At 47.3% G+C, this 17,704-nt stretch overlaps 1 protein-coding gene across 1 annotated transcript in view; it reads right to left on the bottom strand.

Moving 5' to 3' along the window:
• The window catches only part of Fbxo16 (F-box protein 16), a 70,253-nt gene that overhangs the window by 2,235 nt on the left and 50,314 nt on the right, over positions 1 to 17,704 (bottom strand). The window contains 1 exon segment of the mRNA XM_042054079.1: positions 5,094 to 5,288. Within this exon segment, the coding sequence (XP_041910013.1) occupies positions 5,094 to 5,288 (195 nt within the window).

Consider the following 17,704-nt stretch of genomic DNA (forward strand, 5'->3'; position numbering starts at 1 on the left):
TGCTTTTTCCCAGCTAGTCCCAGAGGCTAATCAAACGGAGGAACTTCAAACTTCAGGGCCTCTCGCATGCATAAGCCCCTTGCAAGCTGCCTAACCAATCTCAGACCTCTCATTTTGCATTACTGTCTCTAAGAAGTCCCCAACAATTGTTTGTGCTTCAGACCCCAGGCATCTGGAACAGCCCTAGGTGGGCGGCCTCCACTGAGTGGCTTTCCAACACTGTTGACACATCCTGGACTCTGGTCTATCCGCTGACCGTCCAGTTGGTGAAGAGTGCTGGAGCTGGCGATGCCACAAATAGCCTGAAGAGCTGGATCTCTGAGAGCTGGGGGCCTGGGCAAAGGTCACACAGCCGCAAGGACAAGAGAAGCTTCTGAATTGTCTGTTTACTTAGTAGTTAAATCCAAACCACTGAAGTATGTTAGTAGTTCCTTATAAAAATGATGTATGCACATGAAGATAAGTCTATCTTTTGATTTTGCTTTTCAACAACTGCTATTACTTTCTATTGGGGTGTGTGAACATTACACAACTTCCCAGACCTTACCATCAAATTGCACATAACTGCCCTCGTTTCCTAGCCCCCTCCGGGCTTTACACCCTGCATGCATTTTAACACAGCACCTACCAAGATCTGACTCTGTAAAGACTTGACACCATCAAAGTGAACTTAAGGCAGGCTAATTCGGAATCTTCACTTTCTTTAACAGTCAGTGCCCATTATGGCAGATATCAGGCATCATTATGCTTTCCTTGGGTATTTATAAAATACTCCCAGTCTTGGTAAAGACAAGATGATTAGGAATTCAAAATTACCCTCCACTATATACAAATTTTTGAGCCAAGCAGGGCTACAGAAAACCCTGTCTAAAAAAAGAATTATTTCTTTTTCAGGCAAAAGGACACAAGCGTAGTATGGAGGTTGCTAGTTAGGTTCCGGCTGCTCAGCCCCAAAACAATCACACAGAAACCATATTATTTGCAATACTGTTTGGCCAATAGCTTAAGTATATTTCTGGCTAACTCATATCTTAAATTAGCCCACCTCCATTAATCTGTGTATCACCACGAGGCTGTGGCTTATCGGGTAAAGTTCCAGCATCTGTCTCTGGCGGGGGCTCCATGGCTTCTCCTGACTCTACCTCCTTTCTCCCAGCATTCAGTTTAGGTTTTCCCACCTAGCTCTGGTCAAGCCAGTTTCTTTATTCATTAACCAATCGTATTCACTCACAGCATACAGAGAGAAATCCCACATCACACAAGTCATGAGAAAAGATAGAAACCATTTTTTTTTTAGTTTCAACTTAGACATGGTGTGTGTATGTAAGTATACATGTGTGAATACAGATATGGTTAATAGTGTGTGAAACCCAAACAGTCATTCTAACTGCAGAGAAATTAACTGAGGTATGAACCGGACAAGTGTTTGAATGGCTTCCTAAGACCAGCTGTGTGGTGTTTTAATTTGTGAGTTAATGGGAAAACTAATTTTGTTTATTAATAAAATAAAATATAAGGCCAGGTGTGGTGGCACACGCCTTTAATCCCAGCACTCAGGAGGCAGAGGCAAGCAGATCTCTGAGTTCAAGGCCAACCTGGTCTACGGAGCTAGTTCCAGGACAGCCAGGGATACTGAGAAATCCTGTCTTGAAAAAAAGCCAAATCCATAAATAAGTAAAATAAAATGTGAGTTGGGTGTGGTGGTACAGAGGCAAACAGATCTCTTTGAGTTCAGGGCCAGCTTGGTCTACCTAGAAAATTCCAAGCTAGCTAGTGAGACCTTACACAGTAAGACCCTGTCTCAAAAAAAAAAAATATATATATATATATATATATATATATATATATATATTGAGGTACCTCATAAGTTTGTTGTAAGGCCCTAAGGTATCTCACAATAAGGGGAAGATTGATTCAGAAACTGTTAGAGGTGATTTCAAAAGCAACTCAAGGACAGGTTGATTATCTCCAGCAGGATGGAGCAGAAGACTGCCATATTGCCCTGAGCATGCTCCATCTCATCTGGTCCAGGTCTGGGGCAGACCTGGGAGGATCTGGATGGGATGGAATAGGAGCACAGAGGAGAGATACATCTGAATACACCTTTGTTCATGGCCTGCCACAGTGTCCACGCTCAACTCTACACAGGAAGTCTCTTTTCCTGGCACACCCTGCCACCCCTAGTTGATTATATTTACATAACAGCCACAAAGCCAAAAACAATGATGGATTGTTTGGAGGTCTGGTTCTGCCACTTAGGTTGTTTGTTTGACACCTTGGCTATCTCTTCTTTCCAAAGTCTCTTTCAGCCTTGAATATCACTGAATCTAGGCATCTGCCCTCAGACTCTCTCTCCTTGGTAGCCAAGGTCTATGCATCTGATTTCACCCCAGCTTCCTTGGAGTTGGGGGGAAGGAACATTTCTTCTGAGGTGCACATCCTAATGCTGTCTTTCGAACCAGGCGACATTCTGACTCACAGCAGGCATATTTCTGAAACGAAGGAAGAAATAGCAGGGACAAGAACTGCTACAGAGGGGGGCTGGCACCAGGGGTACTGGAAATACCTGCCGATCTGAGGTGTACACTTCTGTGATAAGCACATTCTTCGGATGTACGCTACATATCAGTGTTTTAAAAGACCCAGAAGACAGCGCATGTGGTTTATATATCTGCATTACCAATAACCCGGAGCCCACGGCAAGAAGACAGCAAGCTTGAGACCAGCCTCAGCCATACGGCAAGCTCCAAGTCAGCCTGGACTCTATAGCAAGACCCTATCCCAAACAAAACAAAATAAATCATTGTAAAAGTCAGGAAAGCAAATTGTAGAACTGACGTAATATTGAAATTATAAAACACTCCATGATACAAAATTTTTAAGATTTATTTTATGTGTATGAGTGCTTCCCTGTGTGTTTGTGTGTGTGATGTCTAAGGAGGCCAGAGTAGGGTACCAGATTCCTCGGAACTGGAGTTAGCAAGCAGCTTAGAGCTGCCATGTGAGTGCCGAGAACACAACCCAGGTCCTCCGAAAGATCAGCAAGGGCTCCTAACCACTGAGCCATTTCTCTAATACCAATATTATTTCTGAAGCCCCGACAATAAACTTCAGCAGTGTGAGCATGCTATATATGCTTGTAGTAATGTCTTAAAATAAAATTTAAGTCACTTGGGAAAAAATTTAAGATACTAGCTAGCTATCTGTAAGCTTTGGGCAGGAAGGAAGAGGTACCTTCTCTCTGCGTGATTTCTTTTAAGTATGATTTCTCTGAAGGACATCCTTTGTTACACTGTCCTCTCCTGGTCTCACGGTGAAGAGTCAGATGATTAGCCAATCCACATCCTTAAGAAAAGTCAGTTTATCAGGAAAATTTGCAAGTTAAAAAAGGCCGATCTGCATTACTCAAGATTCTCGAGCCAGGCGGTGGTGGCACCTGCCTTTTATCCCAGCACTAGGGAGGCGGAGGCAGGCGGATCTCTGTGAGGACAGCCTTGTCTACAAGAGCTAGTTCCAGGACAGGTTCCAAAGCTACAGAGAAACCCTGTCTCGAAAAAAAGAAAGGAAGGAAGGAAGGAAGGAAGGAAGGAAGGGAGGAAGGGAGGGAGGGAAAAGAAAAGAAAGAAAGAAAGAAAGAAAGAAAGAAAGAAAGAAAGAAAGAAAGAAAGAAAGAGCAGGCCCGTTTAGAAGGGATGATCAAAGTCATCTTTTTTCTTTTTTAATTATGTGGAGGAGGCTGGGGGCAGGGGGAAGCATGTGCCCACTAGCAGAGGTGCTCAAAGAGCTAAGAGGTGCCAGATGCCCTGGAACTGCCATTGTATGTGGTTGTGAGCCACACTGATGTGGTTGCTGGGAACTGAACTTGGGTCTTAAGAGCATCAAGTGGTCTTAACCAATTAGCCATTTCTCTAGCTCTAAAGCAGTCTTGAGAAACATCAAAGGGCTAGGGACCCAGATAGGAGCTGCCTGTTGAGTACATCATGAATGTAACTGACTTCAAGATCAGGGCAAAATGGGGTTCCATGTGCTGCCAGGTTATTTATGGTTCTGAGCAAGCAGGCCCCATTCTGGGGTCACTTGAGAGTAAACCTTGGGGTGTTGAGTGTGCAGCCAAACTGGAAAGTGGGTGCTTTTAAGTAAGTTGTGCTGTGGCCATTTGAACAGTACATAAAGGCTTTGCTGAGATCTGCCCCCTCCCCCACTCAAGCAAAGAGGAGAATCTGGCACATGCTATCATTGACCAAATGGTAAGAAGGCAGGCGGTTACCCCACCAGCCTCACTTTCTACAGCTGTAAAATGAAAGTCAGTGTCCCTGCCATCTAGGGTTGGTATGACCTCATTAGTGGCCAGGAATGTACAGGCTGGTTCTCAGGAGAGTAGGCTAACGCAATGCTAGCCCAGCAGGCTGGCATACTCCTGTGATCCCAGCCTTAGGGAGACTGAGATAGAAGGATTTTATGAGTTCAAGGCCAACCTGGGCTATGTAGTACCAGGCTAGGCAGAACTACATAGCAAGAAACTACAAAAGCCAAAAACAACAACAAAATCCCCCAAAAATTAAAAAACAAAAACAAAACAAAAAACCCCAAGTAAACAACTCTTAAAAAGCAAACAAACAGAAAATCTTAAAGGCAATACTGCAACTTCAGGGTGTTACCCAGAGCCCTTGTCCACTCAGGTTTGAGGAACAGATTCAGGACCATGATTTTCAATAGGCCGTCTGGGACTGGCTACCCAAGGGACACTTTTTGAGCTGGTTTCATAACGTAGCTCAGGCTGTCCTTGAACTTGTTATGACCCTTCTGCCTCAACCTTCCAAGGGTTCGGATTATAGACCTGGGCTATAATGCAAATATAAAAATACAAATGGCTCTAAGGGGCTCTTTGTGATTTTTGCTCCTGTCTTTTGAGACAAGGTCTCTCTATATAGCCCTGGAAGTCCAGGAACTCTATGGAGAGCCACCTGCCCCTACCTACTGAGTGCCAGGACTAAAGGCTATGCCACCAAGGGACACCTGGCTCCAGGGAATCTTAATAAGGTAATTACTATGATTATTCAGCATGTAAGCCATGAATTCTCTTTGAGCCTGACCCCATGGGAGCTGCTGAACCTATTAGTGCAGCCCAGTGAGTCTACAGGGAACCTGGCGGGGAGTCTGACTGGAACCAATGTCTGCACTCGGGGGCCCTTGGGAAACACTGTGTACTGACTCCTCCTCGGCTCCTCAAAGTACTGATTTGGTGATATGATTTTGAAGCTTGAGGGGAACAGATAATGCCCGGAAAACTGAAAAACAAGAACTTGTCAAAGGTCACCATAGTCAGAGCACATGAATTTAACTGTCGCCTGCCTGTCTGTTGTCCTTCCTTCCCTCATTCCTTCCTTCCTTCCCCTTCCTTCCTTCTTTTTCTCTCTTGTAAACTGAGGCAAAGAAAAAAATGTTTGGGACCTACGAAAGGCCTGGTTGCTATTCCAAGACCTTGGCCTTATCAGAATCCACAGCGACACAACCAAGGAACAATAAATCCGCGTGGTCTTCCTGTACAATTATGTTAGCATAGAACCATTTACCCGGATTTAGGATTTGTTTAAAGAAATGGAAGATGAAGAGAGTGAGCACAAAAACCAATGTTAGATGTGAGGTGGCTCATGCTTGCTATCCTAGTACCTAGGAGGCTGAGGCAGGAGAATGGCTGCAAAGTCAAGGGAGGACAGCATTGGAGGACAGTAAAGGTGCTTGCCCCCAGCCTGGTGAACGGAGGCTGATTCCAGAACACACCAGGCGAAAGGGGCACTGACTTCTTTTTTAAAAAAAATATTTATTTATTTATTATGTATACAACATTCTGTCTGTGTGTATGCCTGCATGCCAGAAGAGGGCACCAGACCCCATTACAGATGGTTGTGAGCCACCATGTGGTTGCTGGGAATTGAACTCAGGACCTTTGGAAGAGCAAGAGAGAATAAAAAGCAAGATACTAAATGATTTATGCAGAATTATTAAGTATGTAAAGAAAAATAGACACGTCCAAACATGAAACACTCCAGTATATGATTTAGGGTGGTAGGATTCTGGGTGCTTTATTTCAGGAGGAATCTAATGTGTTCACATTGCCGTGTTTGCCAGTTTATATCCTAAGCTATCTTTATTTTGTAAGGTGGTGGGTGAGGTTGAAAATGTCCCCAAACCTCCTGCTTCCTTCCCAGGTCACTGAATCAGGAGAATTATTTTTTTCCCATGACCAGTCTGAAAAGTTGTGAAAGCTGTATAGTAGGGGGGGGCAGACGGGATCACGCAGGTCTCCAGCGTTCCTCTGCACACAGTGGGCCAGCAATCCTAGTCCCGCTGGCTGGGGTCGGTGACTCCCGGCAGCTTGAGGCCCTGTATTGAGTTGCAGCCACGGTGGGGCAGCCTTCGTTCCCTCCCAGCCCCAGACTAGTTCAGGCCAGGCTTGCAACACGATCGCCCCCATCATGATCCTGGCATAAGGAGATTCCTAGATTCCCCTCCCCGCCAGCCCAGCCTTGGTGTGCCGAGAAGACGCGGAGCGCCGACGTGCCTGGCCCCACGGAGGCCCCTGCGTTACTCTGGACCCGCCCTGCGGTGGGGGTGGGTGGGGGTGGGAAGGACATCGGACCAATACAGGGCCCTAGAGGCGGCCTGGCCTGCACGTTCCGGCCGCGCGACTGTGGCGCCGCCCTATGCCCACAACACGTGGACGTCTGTGGGGACCGCCTGGGACACCCAGGCCCCCAGAGCGCAATCGTCCAAGGCGGCCTTGGGATTGGGCACCACGCCAGGTTTCCTTCAGTGCCTTGCTTCTCACGGGCTGTCCCCCACCCCCCTTGCCTGGCCAGTTTCTGTCTCCACTTTCTTTTCAGCCCAAGGCTAAATACGCCTTCTGAAGGCCTTAAGCCCATTCTTCACTGCTATCTGCAAACCCACCCGCCCTTGCTAGAACCTTCAGCGCCTCCCCACTGAGCTGCTGCTGCTCAGTGTCAGCCAGAAACATTCCCAAGAACAAGAATAGTCCGCACCTGTGCCTTAAGCCTGGGCCGGCTGTGTAACTTGCAGGGCCCAGTGCAAAATGCAAGGCAGGGCCTCTTGCTCAGAACCTGAGTTCCTAGCAGGAGACAGCAAGGTTGACCCAAACCCAGAATCCTTCAAGTGGGATGGCTTGCACTTGCTTCAGAACCAGCAAGTTAGTCTTCTCATTAGGTTGTCCACTCTCAAGTGGGTATTAGTGAAAGCGTGGTATGCCGGACAAATAACCTCTCCATTGTGATTGATGGGCTTTTGGTTTGTTTTGTTTTATTTTTGATATGGAGTTTCCTCTGTGTAACCATAGCTGTCTTGGAACTTGCTCTGTAGACCAGGCTGGCCTCTAACTCAGAGATCCCGCAGCCTCTGCCTTCAGAGTGCTGGGATTAAAGGCACGCGCCTTCACTACCTGTCTTCAGAAAAATGTTCTTGCCCTTAAGCCCGAAGACCTGCTGTGGAGGTCAGAGGCCAGCCTGTTGGAATTGGCTCTCTACTGCAACGTGGATCCTAGGGTTGAACTCGGGTCCTCAGGTCTAGCTAGCATCAAGGGCTTTTACCTCTGAGCCATCTCTCCTGTCCCATTAATTTTTTTGGTGGTGCTGGGGGTGGTACCCAGGGCTGCGCATATCTAAGCAAATGTGCTAGAACAGCTCAAAAGTGTGCCTTCACTCTTCTCCCCTTCTCTACCCCTCCCCCCTTCTACTTCCTTTCCTTTCTTCTTTGAGGAGACAAGTAGACAGTGCCTAGAGCCCTTCTAATCACAAATGCTTTGGAGACCTGGAGGAAAATGCGCCCGTGAGGCCAGCCTCCCCAGGGCCTTTCAAAGTGCCTCCTGCGGAGTCATTGCTGCCCTTCCTTGTGGGGGGTGACTTCAGTCGGGAGAAACCTGGCAGACACCACCTTCGTCAAATCACGGAAACCACAGGTCCCGAGATGAGTGGAGCTTGTGTGCCCCCTGACAGGACACAGCGAGAAATGACAGTGTAAACGCTGCGAGGCTCTGTCTCAGAGAAGCATAGCCCAGGTTAGGCGCGGTGAAATAGCAAACAACTCCAAACTGGAGAGAGCCTGAAAAACCACCAGATCAAGGTAACCGGAGGAACTGCTCAGGGTGGACATAGAAGACAACTGGTGTAATATGTGACCTCTACCTCTACGAAGGCCCTTATCGAGAACACAGGCAACACTCGAACGGAGCCAAGTGTGGCGTGCACACCTGTGATCGTAGCACTTGGGGAGCGGAACAGGGAGTCAAGATCAGCCTCAGGGATGAATCAGCGTCCAGGCTAGACTAGGCTGTGAGACAAGCAAACATACAACGATTAAAAACAAAAGCTTTGAATAGGCTCAGGCCAGAAAGAATAAACAGAGGCTGGAGAAAGGGCTCAGTGGTTAAGAGCACTGGCTGCTCTTGCAAAAGACCTGGGTTTGTTCCCAGCACCCACATGGTGGCTCAGAACCATTTGTAATTCCACTTTCAGATGATATGATGCTACTTCTGGCCTTAGTGAGCACTACAGGCAAAACACTCACTTTAAAAAAAAATCCTTAAAAAATAAAAGTTACCATCACAGGCTCCATGTCAGCATTTCCTCTAGCTCTTGTAGAGAATGGTATTCTAGTTACCCAAATTTAAGCACCTGGGGTGGTCTTTCATGTTTCCCTGGTCCTTCTCAGCCCAGCTCCTGAATCCTGCCAATTCTGGGTTTATAAAATCTTTCTCCCGTACTCACCCTTTTAAATGAAACCTACAATTCTTAAGAAAAGGACTCAGCCTAGCTCACGTAATTGTTTTAAGGAGGGTATAGAAGGAATGTATATGCATTGTGTAATGACAAGGTCTGATTACTGCATCTCCAGCTCGGGTTACAGTTATTTACCGCCATAATCTCCTAGTGGGTTTTCTCAGCACCCATCACCAACCTGTCCTGTATTCAGTTACCAGAGTCATTTGCTTAAAAGCACTCTTCATCCTTTGGGGACTTTGCTTCCAATGGTCCATGGCCCGACTTAATCTGTGACTCCTGGGAACGTTGTGTTCTTTGAGCTGAGCAAGGTGGTCTGCCTGCCTATCAAATGTGCAACAAACTGAGTCCCCATTTCTTTTTTCTTTTTTTTTTTTTTTTTTTTTTTTTGGTTTTTCGAGACAGGGTTTCTCTGCAACTTTAGAGCCTGTCCTGGAGCTAGCTCTTGTAGACCAGACTGGCTTCCAACTCAGAGATCCGCCTGCCTCTGCCTCCCGAGTGCTGGGATTAAAGGCGTGCGCCACCACCGCCCAGCTCCTGAGTCCCCATTTCATAGATAAAGGAAAACTCAATGGATCAAACTTGCTGGGTTTGAAAATGCCCCCCCCCCCCCACAATTCTTGTTTTCCCTTAGCAGTGAGGACCCACTCTCTGATCCACTGGCATTCATGGAGGACAGAAATGAATGGACCAGCAGCGTATAAGTAATAAATATTTGGCAATAGCAGATGAGGCTTCATTCCGAGGCTGGGTTTCTTTCTGGGCATGTGTTAGTAGTTGTGATTTTTGTAATTCATGTCAATTACATGGTCAGTTTCCTTCTTGAAAAGTATTGCTGTTTTTTTTTTTAAATTAAATGAAACATATCAGAATTTCATCATGAACAAATTACAGGAAACGTGTATTCCAAATAAGCACCAGAATTACGTGGCCAGGGTTTCCCCACTTTTCCATCACCATTCCCTTGACTTCAGAGCTGCTCAATCCCTGTTCCTGTTTGCTGGGCTGTTTTTGTTGAAGGTTCCTGTCATATGGTCTTACTATGTAGCCCTTGCTGGTCTGGAACTCTTTATGTAGACCATGCTGGACTTATCAAAAATAGAGACGCATGAGGCTGGAGAGATGGCTTAGCCGTTAAGAGCACTGACTGCTCTGCCAAAGGACCCGTGTTCAATTCCCAGCATCCACAGAGCAGCTCACAACTGTCTGTAACTCTAGTTCCAGGGGACTCGACAACCTCATACATGCACGCAAAATGCTAATGCACTTGAAATAAAAATAAAATATTTTTAAAATATAGATGCTAGCCAAGTGTGGTGGCACAGAACTTTCCATTCCATTTTACCCCTTATGGGGCAGATGCAGATGAATCTCTGTGAGTTCAAGGCTGTGTGTGTGTGTGTGTCTGTGTGTCTGTGTGTCTATGTGTCTGTATGCATGCATGCCAGGGGCAGACAGGGTAAGATGGCTCAGCCTGCAGCCTGTTAAGGTGCTTGCCATATAAGCATGGCAACCTAGTTCAGCCCCTGGAACCTATGGTGGAAGGGAACCAATTTCTAAAAACTGTCCTCTTAGTTCTGGTCACATGGACACACTATGGCATGTGCATGAATGTGCATGTGTGAGCAGATGCATGTACATGCACACACACATATGTGGAATAATGCCAGACATTTTATGTTGTCTCTTAAAGTTCCATTTGTTAAAGGTGTGGTCCCCACAACAGTACAGCTGGAAGGAGCGGCCTAGTGGGAGGTATTTTGGGTTATTTTGGATCTCTTTCTCTTCCTCACTTTTTAAATTCCTGCAGAGGATCAATCCAGGGGCCTCACATATGCTAGACAGGAGCTCCGCGTAAGCCGCACTTCCAGACTTTTCTGCTGTCTTTCCAAGCCACGAGGTGTACGTGTTTGCACCACTAATGTTCGCATCATGAAGTGTTGCTGCAGCAGAGACCCAAAACAAGCTGCTCAACCTTATCCATGAGCTAAAATTTCCAAAGCCACAAGCAAAACCACACCTTTTCCTTTTATAAGTTAATTATTTTGGGCATTTCATTATAGTGATGGGAGGCTGACTAACCAGGGAACGACTTAGAAAATAAAACGATCAAGATAGAAACCGTGTGTATGTGTAGGTGTGCACACATAGGTGGGCACCCGTGGACAGGAAACATGGACAGGACAGAGGACAGGCTGGGTGTCCTCTATCCGCCTCTGTCTTGTGACAGGTCTGATTGAGAGACCCTGTCTCAGTGAAAAAAGAGGAAGAGGTTGAGGGTGATTTCTGACTTCAACCATGGGCCTTCGCATGCACGTTCACACACACATGCACATTAGCCTACACACAAGCAGAAGAAACATGTATACAGACACATGCCACACACACACATACACACACACACACACACACACACACACACACACAAATGGGGCAAAGGAGAAAGAAATTAAGATCCCTGAAGATCTCTGGCTGCTGGGTTGGAGGTAATGACAACATCTCGGAGTAGAAATGACTGGTGTGGGTTAAGTGAGGAGAGGGTGAATGCTGGAGCTGGACCTGGGAATCATCCTAGACTCGCGAAGCCAACAGAGGAGGCAAAGGGGAGTCCATAGAACGAGCTGAAGGTCCCTACGGATACAGAGTAAGTCCCCAGAGGCAGGATGGGACAGGGGTCTGGGTTGGAACAGTCAGTGGCTCACAGGCAGATTCCGAGGGGGGCCGATGGAGCAGGATTTAGCTTCAGACCCAACAAATGGTCAGCAAATGCTGCAGAGTTCAAATAGGATGAAAATGGAGGAGAGGCCACTGGAGGTGGCCAAAGGAGCCCCTGAGAGGAAATTATGTGAGATGGAGGGTTTCCCTGCAGGGAAGGCTGAGGCCAAGGTTCCTAGCTGAGGAGGGTAGCTGCTGATGTGTGTAACAGGAAGATGATGACTGATTTACAGGAAAACACCTCACTGTAAAGAAGGGGGAGGAAGGGCTGGAGAGATAGATGGCTCAGAGGTTAAGAGCACTGACTGCTCTTCCAGAGGTCCTGAGTTCAATTCCCGGCAACCACATGGTGGCCCAAAACCATCTGTAATGAGGTCTGGTGCCCTCTTCTGGCCTAGAGACATACACACAGACAGAATATTGTATACATAATAAATAAATAAATAAATAAATATTAAAAAATGGAAAAAGAAAAAAAATAAGAAGGGGGAGGGACAATAGCATTTTTGTCACCGAGTGTGGTGGCACACCTCTGAAAATCCCAGTGAAGGACCCAGCCGTGACAAGCTCAAGGTAGGCCTGAGTCTCAGTTTACCCTAAGATATCACCTGGTGCCAAGAAAGACCACAAACTGAGACTACCCAGGTACCACCCAGGAACAGATCATCCAAAGGAAATTCCTAACATTCCAACCCTTGTAGATAGGATCACCTGCCAGAACACACCCCTTGCTTTTCACCAGGACACCCCTAGACAAATGTCAGCCAATCAGGGGTCCTGAACCTTACAAATCCCTCACTCCTACCTTTGCTACTATAAAAACCCAACCCTAACTGAGCTCGGGACTCTCAGACAACTCCAATACATTGGACACACAGAGAATCCGAGTTTGCAAGCTTGTGTAAGAATAGAGGCTCTCTGCTTTTATGTACAGGACTTTGTCTCCTGGTTGGTTTTGGAGGGACTCCGCGACCTGGGCATAACACCAGCATTTGGGAAATAGAGGCAGGACAGTCAGTTCAAGGCCAGCCTCAGTATCATAGGTCACATTAGAAGGTCTCACCCCTGCCCATCTGCTCCCAAATTATAGGATCTGGGATATAAGACACATACATGGAAGAGGCTTAAGAAAGAAAACAGGCCCTGAGGTCAGGATCCCACTGGGGGAGCAATGGTCTGGCTTTGTCTGTAGCCACGCCCTTGTCCCCTACTGACTTGGAACGGCCTGGCTGGGAGGTTCTTTGAACTCCAGCAGGGCACTATGGGAAAAGAGGAGTCTCTGTCTAAAACTGGGTTTAAGAACAGTAGAAATGAGCTGGGCGGTGGTGGCGCACGCCTTTAATCCCAGCACTCGGGAGGCAGAGGCAGGCGGATCTCTGAGTTCGAGGCCAGCCTGGTCTACAAGAGCTAGTTCCAGGACAGGCTCTAGAAACTACAGGGAAACCCTGTCTCGAAAAACCAAAAAAAAAAAAAAAAAAAAAAAGAACAGTAGAAATGGGGCTGGAGAGATGGCTCAGAGGTTAAGAGCATTATCTGCTCTTCCAAAGGTTCTGAGTTCAATTCCCAGCAGCCACATGGTGGCTCACAACCATTGGTAATGAGGTCTGGTGCGCTCTTCTGAATCTTCAGAATCTTCTGGCCTGCAGACAGAATATTGTATACATAATAAATACATATTTAAAAAAAAGAACAGGAGAAATGGCTTGGTGCTTAAGGGCACTTGGCTGCCCTTCTAGAGGGCATAAGTCTGATTTCCAGTACCCACAAGGAAGCTCAAAACAGTCTAGAACTCAAATTCTGGAGGGGATGTGATGTCTTCTTCTGACCTTGGTGGGCATTGCATGCACATGGTGCACAGACATAAGCAGGCAGAACACTCATACACATAAAAATAAAATTTAAAAAAATTTAAAACTGATATTAAAAGGGTGATTCGAATGGAATAAATGACTTAAGTCAATGAGCATTTTTGTAGGTGCTGGCATATGGAGTCAAAATTCTGAAAACATTCTTCTGGAAGCTGGTGTAGCGTTCAAAGCAAACGAGTAAAGGAAGCAAGGAGAAGGAGCGCCCTCTAGCGTTTCTTTTCTGCGGGAACCAGGGACTAAAGAAGCTGGCTGAGAAATGCGAATTTCTCAACTTCGGATGACATTTTGATGACAGCATTACTGTCAAACACCAATCATGTGCCTGCTGAGTAAAAAGAAATGTGGAAATAGCGAGTGTATCTGGGATCCTGTGAAGGATTTCCCTTCCCAGAGGGTGGGAAATGAGGCTCCTGCGGGAATGAACACAACAGAAGATGGACGGACAGAAATGGGGGTGGAACGTTATAAACAGAAAAAAAAAATCAAAGTTGGAAAGGATAGGCATCAAAGTTCGTGTGGGAGTGGAAATGTTTCTGATTTCGACACTTGAGATGATACCTGACTTTCTTTTTTTTTTTTTTTTTTTTTTTTGTTTTTCGAGACAGGGTTTCCCTGTAGTTTCTAGAGCCTGTCCTGGAACTAGCTCTTGTAGACCAGGCTGGCCTCGAACTCAGAGATCCGCCTGCCTCTGCCTCCCGAGTGCTGGGATTAAAGGCTGACTTTCTTTGAAGGCTCCAGTTTCGTCGGTTTTTTTTTTTCTGTCTTTCTGAGACAGGGTTTCTCTGTAATTTTTGGAGCCTGTCCTGGAACTCATTCTATATTGAAGCTGGCTTCAAACTCACAGAGATCTGCCTGCCTCTGCCTTCCAAGTGCTGGGATAAAAGACATGCATCACCACCGCCCGGCTGTGTTTTCTGTCTCTTTAAGATAGTCTTACTATGTGGTTCAGAGCTGGCCTTTCTACAGCAACCCCCCTGCACACACCCATAAATAAAATATTTAAAAATGTGAGAAAGAGGAGGAGGAAGAAGAAATTACGTGATGATTCCAGTTTTGTTTTTTTTTGTTTTATTTGAGACAGGGTCTTACTATGTAGCTCTGACTGACCTAGAACTCAGTCATGTAGACCAGGCTGGCCTCAAACTCACAGAAACCTGCCTGCCTCTGTCTCGCAAGTGCAGGTATTAAAGGCGCGCATCACCACGCCCATCTAATTCCACGTCTGACAGCAGCCTTCAGATGCTCTCTGAGAGCCCATGTGAGTACCAGCCCTAACCCTCCCATCTCCCCACCGGCATCTTCTCGACTCTCTATCCTAGGAAGACCCTCTGTCCAGCCCAAGTGCTGAATGGGGGTTGATCCAAGACGCAACAGGAGAAGGGAGGACACATCCACTCAAGGAGGTACTGGTAGCCACAGGGTAGCTGAGGCGGGAAGAGTGGTTCTTTGGAGTCAAACCCATCACAGTCACATTCCACGCCTGCCGCTTTGTAGCCATTGCTTGGGCTTGCTACTCCATCCAAAATTTCCCATCTATAAACTGAAGGTGCCAGTCCTTCCCCCCCCCCCCCCCCCACTCTCTCTCCCACTAAAGGTCTTGCGGGAACTACACAAGCGTAGGCAAGTGACTCCTGAAGTCTATAGTCGAATGCTGTTTCTCTTTTTTTTTCCCCTCATACCCCAGACCAACCTCCTGCTTCCCTTGCAATTCTCACAAGCTTTTCTTGTCCCTGGAATGTCCAGTACAGTTGTGCAGCCAGCGAGCTGACTGTCAAAGCAACACAAGCTGCAGGGGAAGGAACTGTTTGTTTGCATTCCAGGGCAGGGTGGTGTGGGAAGGTCTTTCCAAACCACCCTCATTACCTCCCCAGACTTTTCCGATTGCCCATGCCAGGCATCTGAGAGTTGCTCACCAACCTCGGGATCTCTAAGTCCCGCTGTTGTCTATATCTTTCTCATCCTCGATCTCCTGCCACCTCTTTAGTTCACCTCACTGTCCTCTCTGCTCTGTGACAGACAGGGACAGCCTTCTCTCTGCCCAGAGCCTCTCCCCAGTTACCCAGGCTCCAGAGCCCTCTACATGCAAGTCTCCCCAGGTCACTTTCCTATTTAACAGCCCCTTATCGATTCAGTACCTAGGGTGACGCCTTGACTTCCTGGCAGGGCTCGGCTTCCTGTTTGGACCCTTGACTAGTTTTCAAGCTCTTTCCCCAACCTCAGGGCAGCTCAGAACAACTCCTGTGGGCTCCAGCCTTCACAAACTGTCCAGTCTCCAGAATAACCCGTGGGGACTAAGGGCTTCCTGGAAATGGTTTTTTTTTTCATTTCCTCCTTCTCCTCTTCTTTCTTTTCCTCTCCTTTCCCTCTTCCTCTCTCTCTTCCTCTCCATCTTCTCTTTATCCTCCTTTATAACCTCCCTTCCAACCCTTTCCTTTTTCCTCCCTTTCTCCAGTCCTTCTCCCTTTCTTTCCTTTCCCCTTCCCTTTGCTCCGGAGGTGCTGGGTTTTATAGGTTTTTTTTTTTTTTTTTTTTTTAGATGCTGAAAGATCCCCGGCGGCGGTGGCAGTAGGCAGGCAGAAATGCTGTAGGTGCCAAATGGTGATAGCGGGCCATGTGGCTGGTCCCAGGCAGGGAGACACATGGCAGGCGGGCAGGAGACAAGAGACATGGATAGACACGACTTGCTGAGTGAGGTTGAAGATATATTCAGGGGGTTATGAAGGGGGAAGGCGGGGGGGGGGGAAGGGAGGGAGGGAGGAAGAGAGACAGAGAGAGAGAGAGAGAGGAAGAGGGACGGGGGAAGCAGAGAAGTGGGGAGAGAGGCAGAAGCGAAGCTGCCTCTCCAAGAGGAAGATGGAAAAGAGAGCAAGCTCAGGCCGGAAGCTGAAGATCAGCCTGCCTCAGCGGAAGGGGGAGGGAGTGGGCGTGGCTTGTCTCTTAAAGGGACCAGGAACCTAAACCATAACACTGGGAATCACACCCAGGGTTCACACTCGCTCACACTAAGCTATACACCCCAGTCCACTGGATGTGGGCCTGTCGTATTAAAGCTGAAGCAGGCCTGGGCACACCAGCGTGACTGATGGCATGCTTTTGCCCTGGGTCTCTGGCTATTTCATTGCCTCATTTCTCGCTTGGAAATGATCCCCTTTGCATGTCCCATGCCACTTCTATTGATTCACTCCTGGCGTTCTTTTCTGCTTGGGCATCCCTCCCTCCCGCAGCTCCTCCCAGAGTGGTTTAATCGTCCTCTCTCTGTGCTGTGTTCAAGGCACTCTGTTCCATGAGCCCTGTATTGCAATGGTTGCCCCTCTCATCTCCCCAGCTTCTTGGGCTCCTTAGCCTAAGAACAAACAGGCCTAGTCCTCACAACCACAACCTGCATCTACAGGTTCTTCATTCTCAGACTCTACCAATCACAAAAAAATGCTACAAAACGTTATCACACTCCTGCTGACATACAGGTACCATGCAGCCGTGGTTGTGTCTGTACTGAGCATCTGCCCTTTTCAGTCACTGTACAAAGGACACAGTACAACAGCTACTCACATTGTGGTAGGAGTTACAGTTCATCTAGAAATGATTTAATTGTATGAGAAAGGCTGGGGACATAGCTCTCTGGTACCAGTTTGTGCATGAGATCTTGGGTTCAATCCCCAGCACCGAAAGAAATAATGAGTAAGTGGGAGAGGCCAGGGATAATACAGAGTTGGTAGAGTGCTTATCCAGTGCTCACAGGGCTCTGCGGCTGAGCCCTAGTGTCTCGTAAACTGAACGCGGAATCCACCACACCAGTCATTTCAGCATCAAGGGTTGGCGGTAGGAAGATGAGCAGTTCAAGATCATCCTCAGATACTTCGTAAGTTCAAGGTCAGCCTGGACTGTAGGAGACCGTCTCAAATACAGGTAGACCAACAGAAATAAATGGGAGGCTATTAGAAACACTGCATATGAAAACAGTAGGTTATTTGCACATGAGACACCTCTACCAGGTCCATTTTGGTGTCTGTGGCTGTCCTAGGAACCAGTATGTTCTTCCAGAGCCTGCAGCCCTCCAGAGTTCGTGTTTTAAATGAAACAACTGTCGGGCCAACTAAAGAAACAGAGTGATGCCATGAACCACCGTGACGGGAACCTCAAAGGTGACTCAGGCCCCCATGCTTCAAAACCCCAGGCTCTGTGACGGGAACAAAGGATATGTCTTCAGCCCTCACTGAGCCCTAATGGATGGACCACATCAAATTGTCAGCCATGGCCCTCTGCCATCTTGGAAATAGATCTTTCAATCTTCTGTGGGGAGGGCCAGGAACTGCATCAGGGAGCAGGGGCAAG

The sequence above is a fragment of the Arvicola amphibius genome, chromosome 13, assembly GCF_903992535.2.
Source record: "Arvicola amphibius chromosome 13, mArvAmp1.2, whole genome shotgun sequence".
In the NCBI taxonomy this organism is placed as follows: domain Eukaryota; kingdom Metazoa; phylum Chordata; class Mammalia; order Rodentia; family Cricetidae; genus Arvicola; species Arvicola amphibius.